The 15,070-nt window shown below is 41.0% G+C and overlaps 1 protein-coding gene across 6 annotated transcripts in view; it reads left to right on the top strand.

Annotated features, from left to right (window-relative positions):
• The window catches only part of klhl32 (kelch-like family member 32), a 261,784-nt gene that overhangs the window by 94,113 nt on the left and 152,601 nt on the right, over positions 1-15,070 (top strand). For 4 of the 6 annotated variants that reach the window (XM_078212639.1, XM_078212641.1, XM_078212637.1 and 1 more), the window contains one exon: positions 11,830-11,928. The exons of the other annotated variants lie outside the window; for them this stretch is intronic. In XM_078212639.1, coding sequence (XP_078068765.1) covers positions 11,830-11,928 — 99 coding nt within the window. The remainder of the gene's footprint in view (positions 1-11,829; positions 11,929-15,070) is intronic. 6 annotated transcript variants of the gene reach the window in all.

Genomic DNA, 15,070 nt, shown 5'->3' with positions numbered 1-15,070 from the left:
GCCCTTAATGCTAATCTGGGTCTGCTTTAATTAAGACCTGTGGTTTTCCCATAGTTTTCCTGTGTGACTGAGGTTTAGCAGCTTATGTGTTTTTCAAACTTGTGTGATTATTAACCCTTTCAACCCGTAAACTCTACTCCATGTGATTTTATGTTTTTGGTTTAATGTGGCAACTGCTGTGGTTCCCTGGACATCTGTCTGGGTCATCGCTATTATACATATAACAATATAATGAAGAGGGTAGTGGTAGATTTGAGGAGGACAAAGACTGGTGAAATAGAAACAGTGATGAAACATGGCCGATGAAATTTAATGCGGAAAAATAAGAGATGACACATTTTTGTTAGGAAGAATGAGGAGAGACAATGGTGCAGTTTTAAAGGTAACGTAGAAACTGAGGGTCATAGAGTCATAAAGTGCAGAAAAGACCCTTTGGTCCATCGTGTTTGCACCAACAATATCTACCACTGAGGGCTGCTAATCCCATTTTCCTGCACTTGTCCCATATCCTTGAATATTATAATATTTCACATGCTTATCCAAATATTTTTTCAAGGTTGTAAGGTTTCCGATCTCGACTACGTTTCCAGGCAGTGCATTCCTCTCCAAGTCACTCGCCATCCTAAAGAGGAAATATATCACCATTCCTTCCCTGTCGCTGCGTCAAAAACCTGGAACTTGTTCCCTAACAGCACCTTGGGTATACTTAATACTATATAGGGACTGCAGTGGTTCAAGAAGGCAACTCACCATAGCCTCAAGGGAAATTAGAGCTGAGCAATAAATGCTGGTCTAGCATTTGAATGAATAATTTTTTACAAATGAGATTCCATTCTGGGGACACAGTATTTCCAAGTCAGCATCCAAGGTGCATGCAACACCAGGCAACTTTTTCCCCAAATTTTTATTCCATCCAAAAAAACAAATTCAAATTGAATCCAGTTCATGGTCCCCACATGAGGGATAAACAAAGTCCGAGTTGATGAGATGAGGCATTGCACCCCAACCTGGGCTTGATCTAGAGTCATAGAGGTTTACAGCATGGAAACAGGCCCTTCGGCCCAACTTGTCCATGCCGGCCTTTTTTTTCAATGACTAAGCTAGTCCCAATTGCCTGTGCTTGGCCCATATCCCTCGTTAGCCATTTTACTCATGTAACTGTCTAAACGCTTTTAAAAAGACAAAATTGTACCCGCCTCTAGTACTACCTCTGGCAGCTTGTTCCAGACACTCACCACCCTCTGTGTGAAAAAATTGCCCCTCTGGACCTTTTTGTATCTCTCCCCTCTCACCTTAAACCTATGCCTGCTAGTTTTAGACTCCCCTACCTTTGGGAAAATATATTGACTATCCGGCTGATCTATGCCCTTCATTATTTTATAGACCTCTATAAGATCACCCCTCAGCCTCATACGCTCCAGAAAAAAAGTCCCAGTCTATCCAGCCTCTCCTTATAACTCAAACCATCAAGTCCTGGTAGCATCCTCGTAAATCTTTTCTGCACTCTTTCTAGTTTAATAATATCCTTTCTATAATAGGGTGACCAGAACTGGACACAGTATTCCAAGTGAGGCCTTACCAATGTCTTGTACAACTTCAACATGTTCCAAGTCAAAGTTCTGACCAAATGACACCAAGCATGCCGCCTTCACCATGCTGTCCACCTGTGACTCCACTTTCAATGAGCTATGAACATGTACCCCTAGATCTTTTTGTTCTGTAACTCTCCCCAATGCCCTACCATTAACTGAGTAAGTCCTGCCCTGGTTCGATCTACCAGAATGCACCACCTCGTATTTATCTAAATTAAACTCCATCTGCCATTCGTCAGCCCACTGGCCCAATTGATCAAGATCCCATTGCAATCCGAGATAATTTTCTTCACTGTCCACTATGCCACCAATCTTGGTGTCATCTGCAAACTTACTATGCCATGTCTCCTAAATTCTCATCCAAATCATTAATATAAATGACAAATAACAGTGGACCCAACACCGATCCCTGAGGCACACCGCTGATAACAGGCCTCCAGTTTGAAAAACAACCCTCTACAACCACCCTCTGTCTTCTGTTGTCAAGCCAATTTTGCATCCATTTGGCTACCTCACCCTGGATCCCGTGAGATTTAATTTTATGCAACAACCTACCATGCGGTATCTTGTCAATCTAACGCTTCATCTTGGCCAAAAGGCGAGATGTCTTTGAAAAATTGCATCAGGTAAATCCTTGGTTTAACCTCATGGACTACTCTGATCCTTTACTCTATCCTAGCCTGGGCAAACCACCATCACAGGCATTAGGACACCCTAAGTGCAATGGGCTAGCCTTGTCACCTGGCCGATCATGTCTTCACCCCTGCCAGATAACTGGAAAAACCTGATTCCCTATTTGGTTTTTGATTTTTTAATTTGATTTATTATTGTCACATGTATGAACATGCAGTGCAAAGTATTGTTTCTTGTGTGCTATACAGACAAAACATACCGTTCATAGAGAAGGAAACGAGAGTGTGCAGAATGTAGTGTTACAGTCATAGCTAGGGTGTAGAGAAAGATCAACTTAGTGCAAGGTAGGTCCATTTAAAAGTCTGACAGCAGCAGGGAAGAAGCTTTTCTTGAGTCTGCTGGTCTGTGACCTCAGACTTTTGTACCTTTGCTGCAGTGGAGGTGTTTTTGCCTTAAGGTAGTTAGCTGGCAATGAGGTCTGTAGAATGCCCACACCATCCCCTGCCATTAACCTCCTCCACCAAATTAAATATGCCCGAAATGGTAAGATTTTGAATGGCGTAAAGGAACACTCCACAACACAACCTCCTGCAGGTCAGTATTTCAACCTACCAACGAGGTGCTGTTGAAACAATCTGACGGTTAAGTGCGCAACCCTAGATTTCACACTAGCCTCATATACCCTTGTAGCAGATTGCACAGTTCAGCATATGGCTCTCCAATTAATCCAGGCCCTGCAATGTCAGTTCTTTATGATCTTTGCCAAGTAAATGAAACCGAGACTGCAGATATAATTGGTGTCTTAGTGGGTGGAATTAATTTTGGTGTACTGGGTATTTATCACCCTGGCATACTTTTCTTTCTGATGTGGAGATGCCGGCGTTGGACTGGGGTAAACACAGTAAGAGTTTTAACAACACCAGGTTAAAGTCCAACAGGTCTATTTGGTAGCAAATGCCATTAGCTTTCGGAGTGCTGCTCCTTCGTCAGATGGAGTGGCTCCTACATAACACCAGCCTAAAGGAGCTTGTGTAGCTTGCAGCAGTAGCCACATTTCTTTCCTCTCTCCCATGCATTATGCCCTGCCAGGGATGCAATTTTCCAATGTAGCTCACCCAGCTTGGTCATGCTGAGAACTTTGAGTGAACTGTGCCTGTCCAGAATGTGTGCATAGGAGGGGAATTAAAGCCAGTAAAATTGAACGCCTACAGTGCCAAAGGAGCATTGCAGAAAAAAAGTAAAATTCAGGACTTTTCAACATATTCTAATTTTGGGATATCAAGGCGATCATGAAATTAAAATGTGCAACTAAATTGTTAATTGATAAATTATTATTTCTGTAGGTTGCATTGACGCTTGTCCTTCAACCATAGGTCTACCTCTGAAGGAATAAATGAGCTTGTGAAGAAGATTAACCTCACAGACCATCCATTTTTATCAAACAAGTCCTCAATGGTGTCACAATGTCCTTGATTCCAATGCTGACCATTTTTGAGGCCAGCAAAACAAGGGAAAACTTCTCTGAAATTGTGCACTGCTTTTGATATTGTATTAATTCCTGCCACCAGGTGGTACTGCTGTGCAGCCTGGAGAAGGCAGTAAGAGTAAGCCTGGAGAAGGCAGTAATGGGTCTCACTACTTCAGAATAATCACAAATAGACGGAACAGCAAAAAGTGGGATTTTGCTTCTGGCGATGAATCCTAGAATATTAAATGCTATTCAGCTAGTTAAATGTGCACTGTTAATTCTCTTAACAGAACCTATTTCATCTAATCCCAGTCTTCTTGCTGCTCAGATCCTTTACATTCCTCTTTTTCAATTACTCTTCGTTCATTAAAAACATCTATTGACTCTCCTTCAAAGATGGCTTGTGATAGAGAATTCCACATTCTGTCTGTGAGTGAAGAAATTGATATTAACTTGAATTCTTTTTTGTGATCACAAATTTGTACCCTCCTGTTTATTATGTTACGGGTTGGTAGATACAATTTGTGACTATTTACCTCATCGTAAGCTCCACATAACCTTGAAGAGTTCTTTTGGGCCTGCTACTAACATTCTCAATAGTAGTTAAAGATGCTATAACTGTTCAAAACTCTAAGTAACTACTCTCAGGTAGCATACCAGAGAGGGATGGTACAGGGTTAGCACTGCTACCTCACCGCACCAGGGACCTGGTGGGTTTGATTCCCAGCTTGAATGACTGTCTGCGGCGTTTGCACATTCTCCCTGTGTCTGCTGGGTTTCCTCCGGATGCTCCAGTTTCGTCCCACAGTCCAACAATGTGTGGGTTAGGTTGATTGGCCAAGCTAAATTGCTCCTTAGTGTCATGGGGAATTAGTAGGGTAAATATGTGGGGTTACAAGGATGGGGCCTGGGTAGGATTGTTGTCGGTGCAGGCTCGATGGGCTGAATGGCCTCCTTCTGCACTGTAGGGATGCTGTGATTCTATGATCACAGTCTGTTGCACATTTTCCTTTGATTTTATATCTTTGCTTTAATGGGTGCCGGGAAGTGTTACCAACATTCCAGCTTCAGCCTAAAGTACTGTATGTTTGCACACACTCTGCTCCTTTACTCCATTTGAAATCTTACCATTCCGAGCATATTTAATTTGGTGGAGGAGGTTAGTGGGAGGGGTTGGTGTGGGCATTCTCCAGACCTCATTGCCAGCTATCTAACTGTATGTGTAAAAGCCAATGCACCATGCAGGGAGACAATAGGAACAGGGGGGAAAAAAGGGAGAAAGGGACAATTTACCAAAAAAGTAACAGCCTTTCAAACATCTTCCAACATTTTAGCTCACTGCTTGAAAAAGTGTGTAACCTCCAAAATTGCTGATATATTTTCCTCTGCACGTAGAGTTAAAACGTTTTCAAGAGTCTGTCAGTGAATTGTTAATCAAGATCTTCTCTTCAACATTACTCGCAAAGGTAGTTTCATCAACTAATTAATCTGATACCTCGGAACAGACCAGGAAACCAATGTAATATAACTGAAAAGTTTACTGCAATGACTTTCTTTTAACTCGCAACAGCTTCAGGATGTAACTTGCTAAAACCTTATAAGCTTCTGTCTATATTTGCGATCCTCTTCTTTCAGCCTTCAATCACTTCATCCTACCCAATATGCTAGCACAAATCAGGTGTTAAAAATCAAAGCTGACATTTCACATGCATAAACAAAACAAGGGGTTGTAGATGTTGTCAGAAGAGCCTTGGTGTGTCACTGCAGTGCATCTTTCATATGGTATACAATGGTGGAGAGTGTGAACGTTTAAGGTGGTGGGTGGGTGTGAACCAAGTGGGCTGCTTTGTCCCAGATGGTATCAAACGTCTTGAGTTTTGCTGAAGCCGCACTCATCCAGGTAAGTGGGGAGTGTAGGAGTTTTTCAGAGACCTATGTATTTTGCTGGCTTCATGCAGGAGATTTCTCTTTATTAATACAGCTCAGCAAATACAAAGAACTCACCGGAGATAGTAATTCAGGTTTGAAGATGTCCTTTATTGCCCAAGCCTGGTTCCACCATGGAGGAGAGCACTTTGAGATAGCTCAAATTACTCTAATTACGTTATCAAAATGTTGTACAAATTATATTCTTTCAGAAATCATCTGCCCACCTACTCTGTCCATCTTACTAGGATGGACCAATCATGTTAATATGGATTATTTACCTTGTCCAATTACATCCCACTCTCTGGCAGCATGAGAATTCATTAGTCCGTAGAATCCGGAAGCTCCCGGGTAATAGGTAAAAGAGTTCAAAGGTACCTTTTCCACTATCTCTCAATTATGTAGGTCGTAGAATTCAAAAGTTCTCATTCTCACTGTCTGCTAAGCACTTCTTATCAGTAGAAATTGAATTGCTCCATTCATGTTAGTGTCTGGGAACTTGTAACCTATACTGATAAAAACTGTGCTCTAAGGCTGTATTGTTCTTTAAGAATGTGGTTCATCTTACTTAGCTTTCATCTCATTATGCCTTGGGGCAGTCTGTATTTGGCCAAGGTATACAGAATATTTCAAAAATACATATTTAAAATCTCTAACAGAGGTTATATGTATTTCTATGCCACTGTACCTCTGTATTTTCAGGTACCTTTACTGCACTAGTTTAAAGTTTTTATTATTTATTAGTCACAAGTAAAGCTTACATTAACACTGCATTGAAGTTACTGTGAAATTCCCCTAGTCATCACAGTGCGGCGCCTGTTCAGGTCAATGCACCTAACCAGCACGTCTTTCAGAATGTGGGAGAAAACCGGAGCACCTGGAGGAAACCCACACAGACACGAGGAGAATGTGCAAACTCCACACAGACACTGACCCAAGCCGGGAATTGAACCCGGGTCCCTGGCGCTGTGAGGCAGCAGTGCTAACCACTGTGCCTTAAAGAATGTAGTTCATTTCACTTAGCTTTCATCCCATTATGCCTTGGGCCAGTCTGTATTTGGCTAAGGTGCACAGAATATTTCAAAAATACATATTTAAAATCTCTAACAGAGGTTATATGTATTATATTTATTTCTAAATTAGTCTACCCCAATTTATTTATTAGTCTTTTAGTATCAGGTTATCCTAATTTCCTCAAACAGGTAAGTGGGAAGTGTTTCAGTTCTGGGTATAATGATATATCACAACAGTGGTGAAATATCCACCATCCAAAGGTTGATTGTGAGCTTTATGAATGGAGGTTGGTTAGTGAGAACGGGAATTGAGAACTTTTACAGATGCTGCAAAGCTCCATTAATGTGTGAGCACAGGGCGCAGAACAAATGTAACAATGGCCTGAAGAAAAGATGTTTATTATTAACCTTGGAGAAAGCTGTGTGGAGCGATCTAATAATCTCCGTGGTGAGAACTTTGCCTCTTTCAAAGTGGAGTGGATTTCCAGTATAGGACTGCAGTGACGTCATCAAGCTGTCCAAGCGGCCAATCATATTAAAGAATTCTCACAAAAAGCCACCCAGGAAATGAAATATACCAATCAATCAAATTTACTTTTTAAAATGATACTGAGAGTGAAATAAAGATTTAGACAAGCGCAAGAAAGAATTAAGTAAGTTAACTTTAAAAATCTATTTTTAACAGGGACTTACCTGATGAAGGAGTAGCGCTCTGAAAGCTTGTGATACCAAATAAACCTGTTGGACTTTAACCTGGTGTTGCTTCCTACTGTGCCCACCCCTGTCCAACGCCGGCATCTCCACATCATATTTTTAACTAGTAATTAATCATAAATAACATTTAATAATGTTCCACAAATATAAAATAACTTCTGCACAACTGGATTCCTCATTCAACAGTAGCTATTTCTTAGTTCATGGTTAACAACCCAGTTACCTCCTAGTAGAAAATAATAGAAATTTAAGTCTTTCTCAAACAACAATATGAGAGCATAAATGCAGAGATTCTCGTCAGATCAATTGATTCTGTTGATTGCTAGCTTAGGTTGTTTGGTGAACTGATGGACTAGCATCACAGCCTTGCAGTTTCTGCATTATAATATTCATAGTCCAGCAATATTTCATACATTGGTAATATGGGTGTACTTGCACCATTTGGACTGCAGTGGTTCAAGCATGCAGCTAACTATCACCACCCCAAGAGCTGTTAGAGATGGGCACAGATGCTGACCTAGCCAGTGATGCTCACGAGCCATGAAGGAATGCAAAAGATTAAAAATAACTATTTGGGAGTGACCATAACAATGGACACAAAACTTGGATCCAGGTTGTCAGTGGAACAGTCTGTTCTTAAAAAAAAAAATGGGTGGACAAAATCAGCATTTCATTTAAGGAGCCGAATGCAGTTGGAATTTGTGAAGATAGATTAGTCATGACCTCATTAAATGGTGGAAGATGCTCAACAGGCTGAATGGGCTACTCATGTTGCTATTTCCTCTAAAATGTAAGAGATGATTCAAAATGTACATGTTTCACCTGGAGACAGGCAATTGGCCAGTCATGTTTAGGATTAAGACACCGCGGCCTAAGATGGACCCAGATGTGCTGTGGTCTGACTGCTGCTGCTTCTTCCTCATCTGTGTGGTACTCATTTTATACTAAAGAAAGTGGCTGTGTGTATAAGGTGCCTTGCTCCTTGTTGAGATAAGCCTCTTTGTCTGTTTTCCCTGTTCCTTTCTAAAACTGACCTCCTCAAATCAAACCTCTGATGTATTGGATGTCAGCCTGAAATACCTGTGGCTTATATTTCTCATATATTTGAGGGTTTTTCAGGAATATATTGACAATGTAACGACCTGTTGAGTTAGATTGTGCACCCACCTTGCATTGTGAAACTTGGTAGAGCAACTGGGAAAGTCCAAGCTGTTTTCTGTGCTAATTACTCTATAATTTTGTGTGTGATGAAAGCATTTTACAAAGGCATCCAATTTACTGTCAAAAATGTTACTTTTAACAGAATATGACTATAACTAAACTTCATCGCACCTCTAAATATTAAAATATTGAACAAAAGTCCAAATTAAATTTACTTGGCAAATTTCAACCTCCTTGTTTTCTTTCCTGTAACACGAATCCAGAGTGCTTAGTTCAACCTTGAAATACTGTGAGATTTAGCTCGAGAACTATTGATGCCAAAAAAATATTTTAGATGTTGAGAGGCATAGTTTCACAAATGCATTTGCAATTAGACTTAAAGATAATATTTCCTCGAACAGGCTGTAGCCCTTTGTGAAGCTGGTTAAGGAGGGAAATATGTCATTAATGTTTATGATGTTTCATTGATGATTAAACTCAGGCAGTATGTCTATTACACTTATCTCTACAATCTCATATGGGTGTTACAGGTTGTAGTTCGTATTTTCTGGCGCATTCTCCCAACAATATTGGAGCAATTCAATCTCAATGATGGAACCGGTCTTCAGATAAAAGTGCCCTGCCCACTTCCTTGTTTTCATATATTGTTCATTCCCCAGTTAGAATAAAATTAATTGCTCCAGGAAATCAGTGCCTCTGATATAAAATAGAGCAGCTGAGTGCTGAAATCTGCAATAAAAGTTGGCAGTGCCAAGCACTTAATTGGTTAGCAACACCTTGAAGAGAAACTTCAGTTAATATTTGGAGTGGGTCTGATGAAGGGTAGGAGGTGAAATGTAAACTTAATTTTCTCTTTCTGGTGCTGATTTAAATTGCAATGTAGCTTCACCATTTCCACTATTCCATAACATAATACTGTAGCTGTTGCATTGCCTATATTGCTGGTACACAGACATATAAAAATAACGGTCAGGAAAAGACCAATTGGTCCATCAAACCAATTTGATGCAACTGAGCTTCGAGATATACAATCCTTCTTTCCGACTAACAGTCATGTAATCACCTCGCGAGAGGCAAGTGGAAGGTATTTAATGAAAACAACCTTGGACCAAACTCTTGGGAAATTCCTCTCTGACATGACACGTGATTGAAGTGATACACAATGAATTTAAAGCATATAAACCAATAGGTCACCTATTTTTGCATGCTGTGATATTAGCAATATTCAGAAACTCAGTGCTCACTCCAGCAGCTGCCAACCTGTTCTTAAAGTTGATAAACCTCGTTGAAATGAAAAATCTTCTGGCATCTAACCTTGTTCTATGTTTCAATAACTTGCATAAGTATCCCATTGTTCTCCATAATCCATCTGGTATTAGATGCTGCTTCATTTTAAAAACATGATTCAAATCTGCCCAAAGCCCGTGCTTTACTGAGGCAAGAAGAATCAATTCTCCAAACCTACCATGACAACCAATGGATTTTAAACAAATATTGATCTATTGGTCCTCTTGTAAACATTTTTCAGGGTTTCATATTGCCCAACATGTAATGGGGCCAAAACTGTTCACTCTATTCCAGAACAGTTTAAGCAAGGTCTTATTTGAGTACAATAGAGCCCTGTTTGTTGTTCTTTGGTTTTTCTTTCACAATGCACCCTAATACTCTGTGTTTAGCTATAACATTGTAACACTGATTGTTAAGCTTTAGCAACTCATCTACTATGTTTATTTACCATATTCATCTACTCAGTGAAGAAGGTCTTCTGGGTCCATTTGTAGTGCCTCTGCCTCTGAGTTGGTAGTGCTGGGTTCAAGTCCCACTCTAGGACATGTTGGCTATGGAAGAAGCATTCATGACATAGTTCAACGGGTTAATAATCAGCCTGCTAATCCTTCCAGCACCTCCCAAAAGGGAGAAAAGTATACGAGAAGGTACAAAAGAAATAATCAATCTCTTTCCCACTCAGCAGACTTGAGCTTGGACGGCATACATGTGATTGTTATTGGCCTTCACATCTGCACACAAGTACATTTATCAATATCAAGTGACATTTGCCAAATGCAAGTTCATTCCCCCATTGCCTGTAGATCTAAATGTATTTTTTTTCTCCTCATTCATGGTTTTAACGTTTGCTCAGATACTTATCAACCAGATTATTCATGAAAATTATGAAGAGTAATGTGCTAAAAATGACTCTGCGGGACTTGTCTAGTAATTAATCTCCACACAAAACCATAAAATTAATGCCAACCTTCTGACCATGAGAATGTAACTAATCTCTTACCTAACCATAGATCTCATCTCCAATCCTTCAGGACTCTATCTTATAAGGTAACTTATTGTGTGGTACCTTGTCAAAAACTTTATGAAAATCCAAGTGTGCAATGTGAAATTTCTACTTTCCTCCAAATGATTATGCTGAACCTCTTCAATCGTGCCTTCTCACCACTTTCCTCTCACTGAAGTCAAGCACATGGACCTATAATTTTCTATTTTTGACTTGTTGACTGTTTCTAAAAGAACTGGCATGAAACAAGCCTCCTCAGAGTCCGTGGTAAAGATCTATGTCCATAATGAGCCATTAAGAAGGCAGATTATTGAGCATTACATTGTATCCATTTCTTTGAGTATCTTCTGTTGAAAGCCATCAGTACCAACAGTCTCTGTTCCGAGACCTCTTATTCTTGTCACATTTGGTTTAATACTTGCAACTTTAGAGTCAACCATGTATTGCATTAATGACAACTAAACATAGTCTACTGGAGTGAGAAACAAACATAATTTACTGAAATGAAGATTAATTCATCGTGGCAATTTAAAACCTCCACCAAAACCTGGACTTGACTCTATCATGAGGAATCTTTTCACAGTGCTTAGGAGTCCTTAATGGCCCTTGGACCTCCCCCAAGGTTAAAAAAAGATTTCACTGTAGTTACTCACTATCTTCCCCTCCAGTGAGCTTTTGATTGCTCTTAAAGCAGCTTTTGTTGCCTTTAACTGAGTGCAGTAACGATCTCTATCCTCCTGAGAGTTATTTTTCTTCTGCAAAAGTATTTTTGCTTTAATCTGATACGTCCTTACACATGACCAGTTAACCACTTTAGTTTTGTTATGCCACTTGACCTTTTTTTTTCTCTGGGAAACATCCAGAGCTTCCCTTTGTATTAGGGTGGTTTTGGAAATAGCTTTGTCGGTAATGTCCCTGCTGAATAGAGTTGCGCAAAGCTGTTGTAATTTGATACAGTTAGGAAGGTATAAAAATTATTTATTTGACACAAAGCCAACCTCCCGTTTAAAACACAAACTGTTTGCTTTTCAGATCTTACTGGAACCGGGTGTAGTTCAAGACGTGCTTGCAGCGGGAAGTCACCTTCAGTTATTAGAGCTCTTGAAACTGTGTTCTCACTATCTAATCCAGGTGAGCCAATACTTAGCTTATTATTCTTAGTGGGACTTTGATCCTTACTTCCTTTTTATAGTGTGATTTCATGGTGGCACCTGAATTCACAACCCAGTACCAGAACCACTTCACAATCAAACATTAGAGAGGCATTTTACGTTGTAACTTGTATTTCAGTGGCAACATGGTGGCATAGTGGTTAGCATTGCCAGGGACCCGGGTTTGATTCTGGCCTTGGGTGACTTTGTGGAGTTTGCACGTTCTCCCCATGTCTGCGTGGATTTCCTCTGGGTGCTCCGGTTTCCTCCCACAGTCCAAAGATGTGCAGGTTAGGTGGATTGACTGTGGTAAATGTGTGGGGTTACGGGGTTAGGGTGAAGGGGAGGGCCTGGGTGGGATGTTCTTTTGGAGAGTTGTGCAGACTCAATGGGTCAATTAGTCTCTTTCCTCATTGTACGGATTCAACGGACTCTACGATTGAATTGGTAGCAATGTTTGAAGACAAGACAAGGATCCTCTGCTTCAATTTGACAAGTTCAAAATAGAACCAAGGAGGCTTGGCTTTTGAATTAATAGAACGTGTAGAAAAGATAGCTTCTTATTTTTTTTCAGCTTATTGATTGTTTTCTTCACTCAATTACTATGAACGGTGAGGAAGATAGCTCAGCAATTTCTTCACATCGATAAACATAATCAGGCAGCAGTAAAGTGCCTCTGTGAATTTGGACAGAGGTTGGCTCTTGTGAACTTGAGAGCGAGAGTCAGAGAGACGCAGGCCTGAATTTTCACTATAACAGAGAACCTTTCTGTTGGAGCAAAAGTGGGGAAAGAGGCCCGAATCTAGAAGGCCTGTCTCTGAACACAGCACCTACCATTTTCCCGGGGCGGGGATGGGCCTGGATCAGGATTCGCACATTTGCTTTTCACAGAGGCAGCTACACAGAAATCAGGAGCTGACTCCACTCATGATTTTGGTATGACAGGTGTCTGAAGCCCAACATGTGCAGATGAGAGCTGGTTGTACCAGGTTTGAACTTACTGGATTCATCAAAATAAACAAGGTATTCCTTTGGAGAGGATTTTGGGGGAGGTCAGGTGCCCCCTTTTTTTGATTGCTAAACTCATTGGAATTGGCAGAAACACCTGTCAAATATCTCAACATGAACTGTCAAGAAGAATTTAAAACTCTTACCCTTTAACTGTTTGAAAAACAATTGGTGTGGTTTTAAAAAAAAACTTTGTGTCTGTAAAATACTCCCACAGACGAAAAATGTGTTGACATAATCCAGAGGGCTTTCATTATAGGATTGGTGCAACGTGACTGATTTCGCAATAGTCTATTATCACAGTCCGGTTGCCTACTCTTTCATAGTTTAATCGACTGTTCCAAGTGGCTATAGATCCTTTGAAATGGGCTATGAAGTTGTTATAATGGATCATGCAATTAAATGTTTGGTGTTATAAGGGATGATGTAGTTGAAAAAATGTAAATGTAGTAAATGGCATTTCAAGTGCAATAGACACTTGGAAATTTATTTTATTTAATCTCAGCGTGGGTCCTGAGGTCTGTCCATAGTGGATACTGGGTGAGTTGACATGGTCGGTGTGAGAGCCAAGGATGGTGGATGGGGGTCATGGACTGGCATGAATTGGCACAAGGTTGGTATAGGGGCTATAAAGGGCCATGGGCTGAGCAGAGAGGCACAGGTTGGTATATGGGCTGTAAGGAGTCAGGGGTGGGCAAAGGTTCATAGAATCATAGAAAAGTTACAGCATAGAAGGAGACCATTAAGCTCATCTTGTCCACACCAACCCGAGGGCACCCAGGTGCCCTTTTTAATCCCACCTTCCTGCACCCGGCCCTTAGCCCTGTAGCTTACATTTAAGCTGCAGATCAAGGAACTTTTTAAGAGTTTAGGGGCTCTGCTCCACCACCAACTGGGGCAACGAATTCCAAACACCCACCATTCTTTGCGTAGTTCATAGGTTGGCATGGTGGCTATGAGGAGCCATGGGGGTGGGAGGAGGCATAGGTTGACATGGAAGGTATGAGGGATCATGGGGGTGGGAGGAGGCATAGGTTCGCATGGTGGCTAAGGTGTCATGGGCTGGGGAGGAGGCATAGACTGACATGGAGGGTATGGGAGTCATGGAGAATGGGCAGAAGGACATAGTGTGTTGGGGTGGGACGACTGGACAGCTATTTTATGTTTTTCTGCTTTTTTAACATAAAGTTCAACGTGGAACACTGACGTCCTACTGCCCAGGCTGTGCCAGTGCCTGGCATCCTCCTCATTCGTTCTGGAGTTGCCAGGCCAGGCTCCCAGGGAACCCCGCTACCCTGGAATAAAACTCTGGTGTTTGGTCAGATATTTTTAGAAGGGGGCTCACAGATCTGGGAATTCTCCGGATTCTGCACACAGATGCATGGATGAAAACCCAGCCCACAGTGTCCCTGTAAATTCGATGAGTATTGAAGAGGCAGAAGTATACCTGGGAGAGCATTATGATGAAGAGTGAGTGGAATTCCAAGGGGGATAATGACTGTTGAGTTTGTTTTTGGGGAAATTATGGATTTTTTTTATCAGATCAGTCATGATCTCATTGAATGGCAGAGCAGACTTGATGGGCCAGGTGAACCACGATTGCCCCTATGTCTTATGGTCTTATTCAACCTATAGTTTTTTGATTTAAAAATATTGTGAATTAATAAAGTGATTCACAATTTTTAAAGTAAATTGTCTCACACAATACAAAAAAAAATCAATTGGAGAGAAGTAGTATTTGGAAGTATTCTAATTCTCTTCCTGCACCTAGTGACTCACTAAGGCAGACTTTTATCTCTTCCCATAACTAGTTACTCCTGGGACAGGTTGCTAGTCAGTCACCAGAGGCTTGTATAAATTGAAGGGCACCACTCCATATCAAGCTTGGCTGACCAGGAGTCACTCATGGTCACACATTTGGCGTATTTGGTAGGATTTGCAGGTTGACAGTCAACCTGTTTGACCATGTGATGAACGCACCTTCCCTGGCCTTCAAGTCCTGGGACTCAAACCGAGAGCTTTTGCCTCGGAGGCAGGGACGCTACCACTGCGCCACAAGACCTCCTATTTGGAAGTGTGCACATTTTAAAATGTCCCATGAGATAACATCAGAG

This window comes from Mustelus asterias, chromosome 5 (assembly GCF_964213995.1).
Source record: "Mustelus asterias chromosome 5, sMusAst1.hap1.1, whole genome shotgun sequence".
Lineage (NCBI taxonomy): Eukaryota > Metazoa > Chordata > Chondrichthyes > Carcharhiniformes > Triakidae > Mustelus > Mustelus asterias.
The sequence above is the reverse complement of the archived record's forward strand: the minus strand, read 5'-3'. Positions and strand labels throughout refer to the sequence as shown.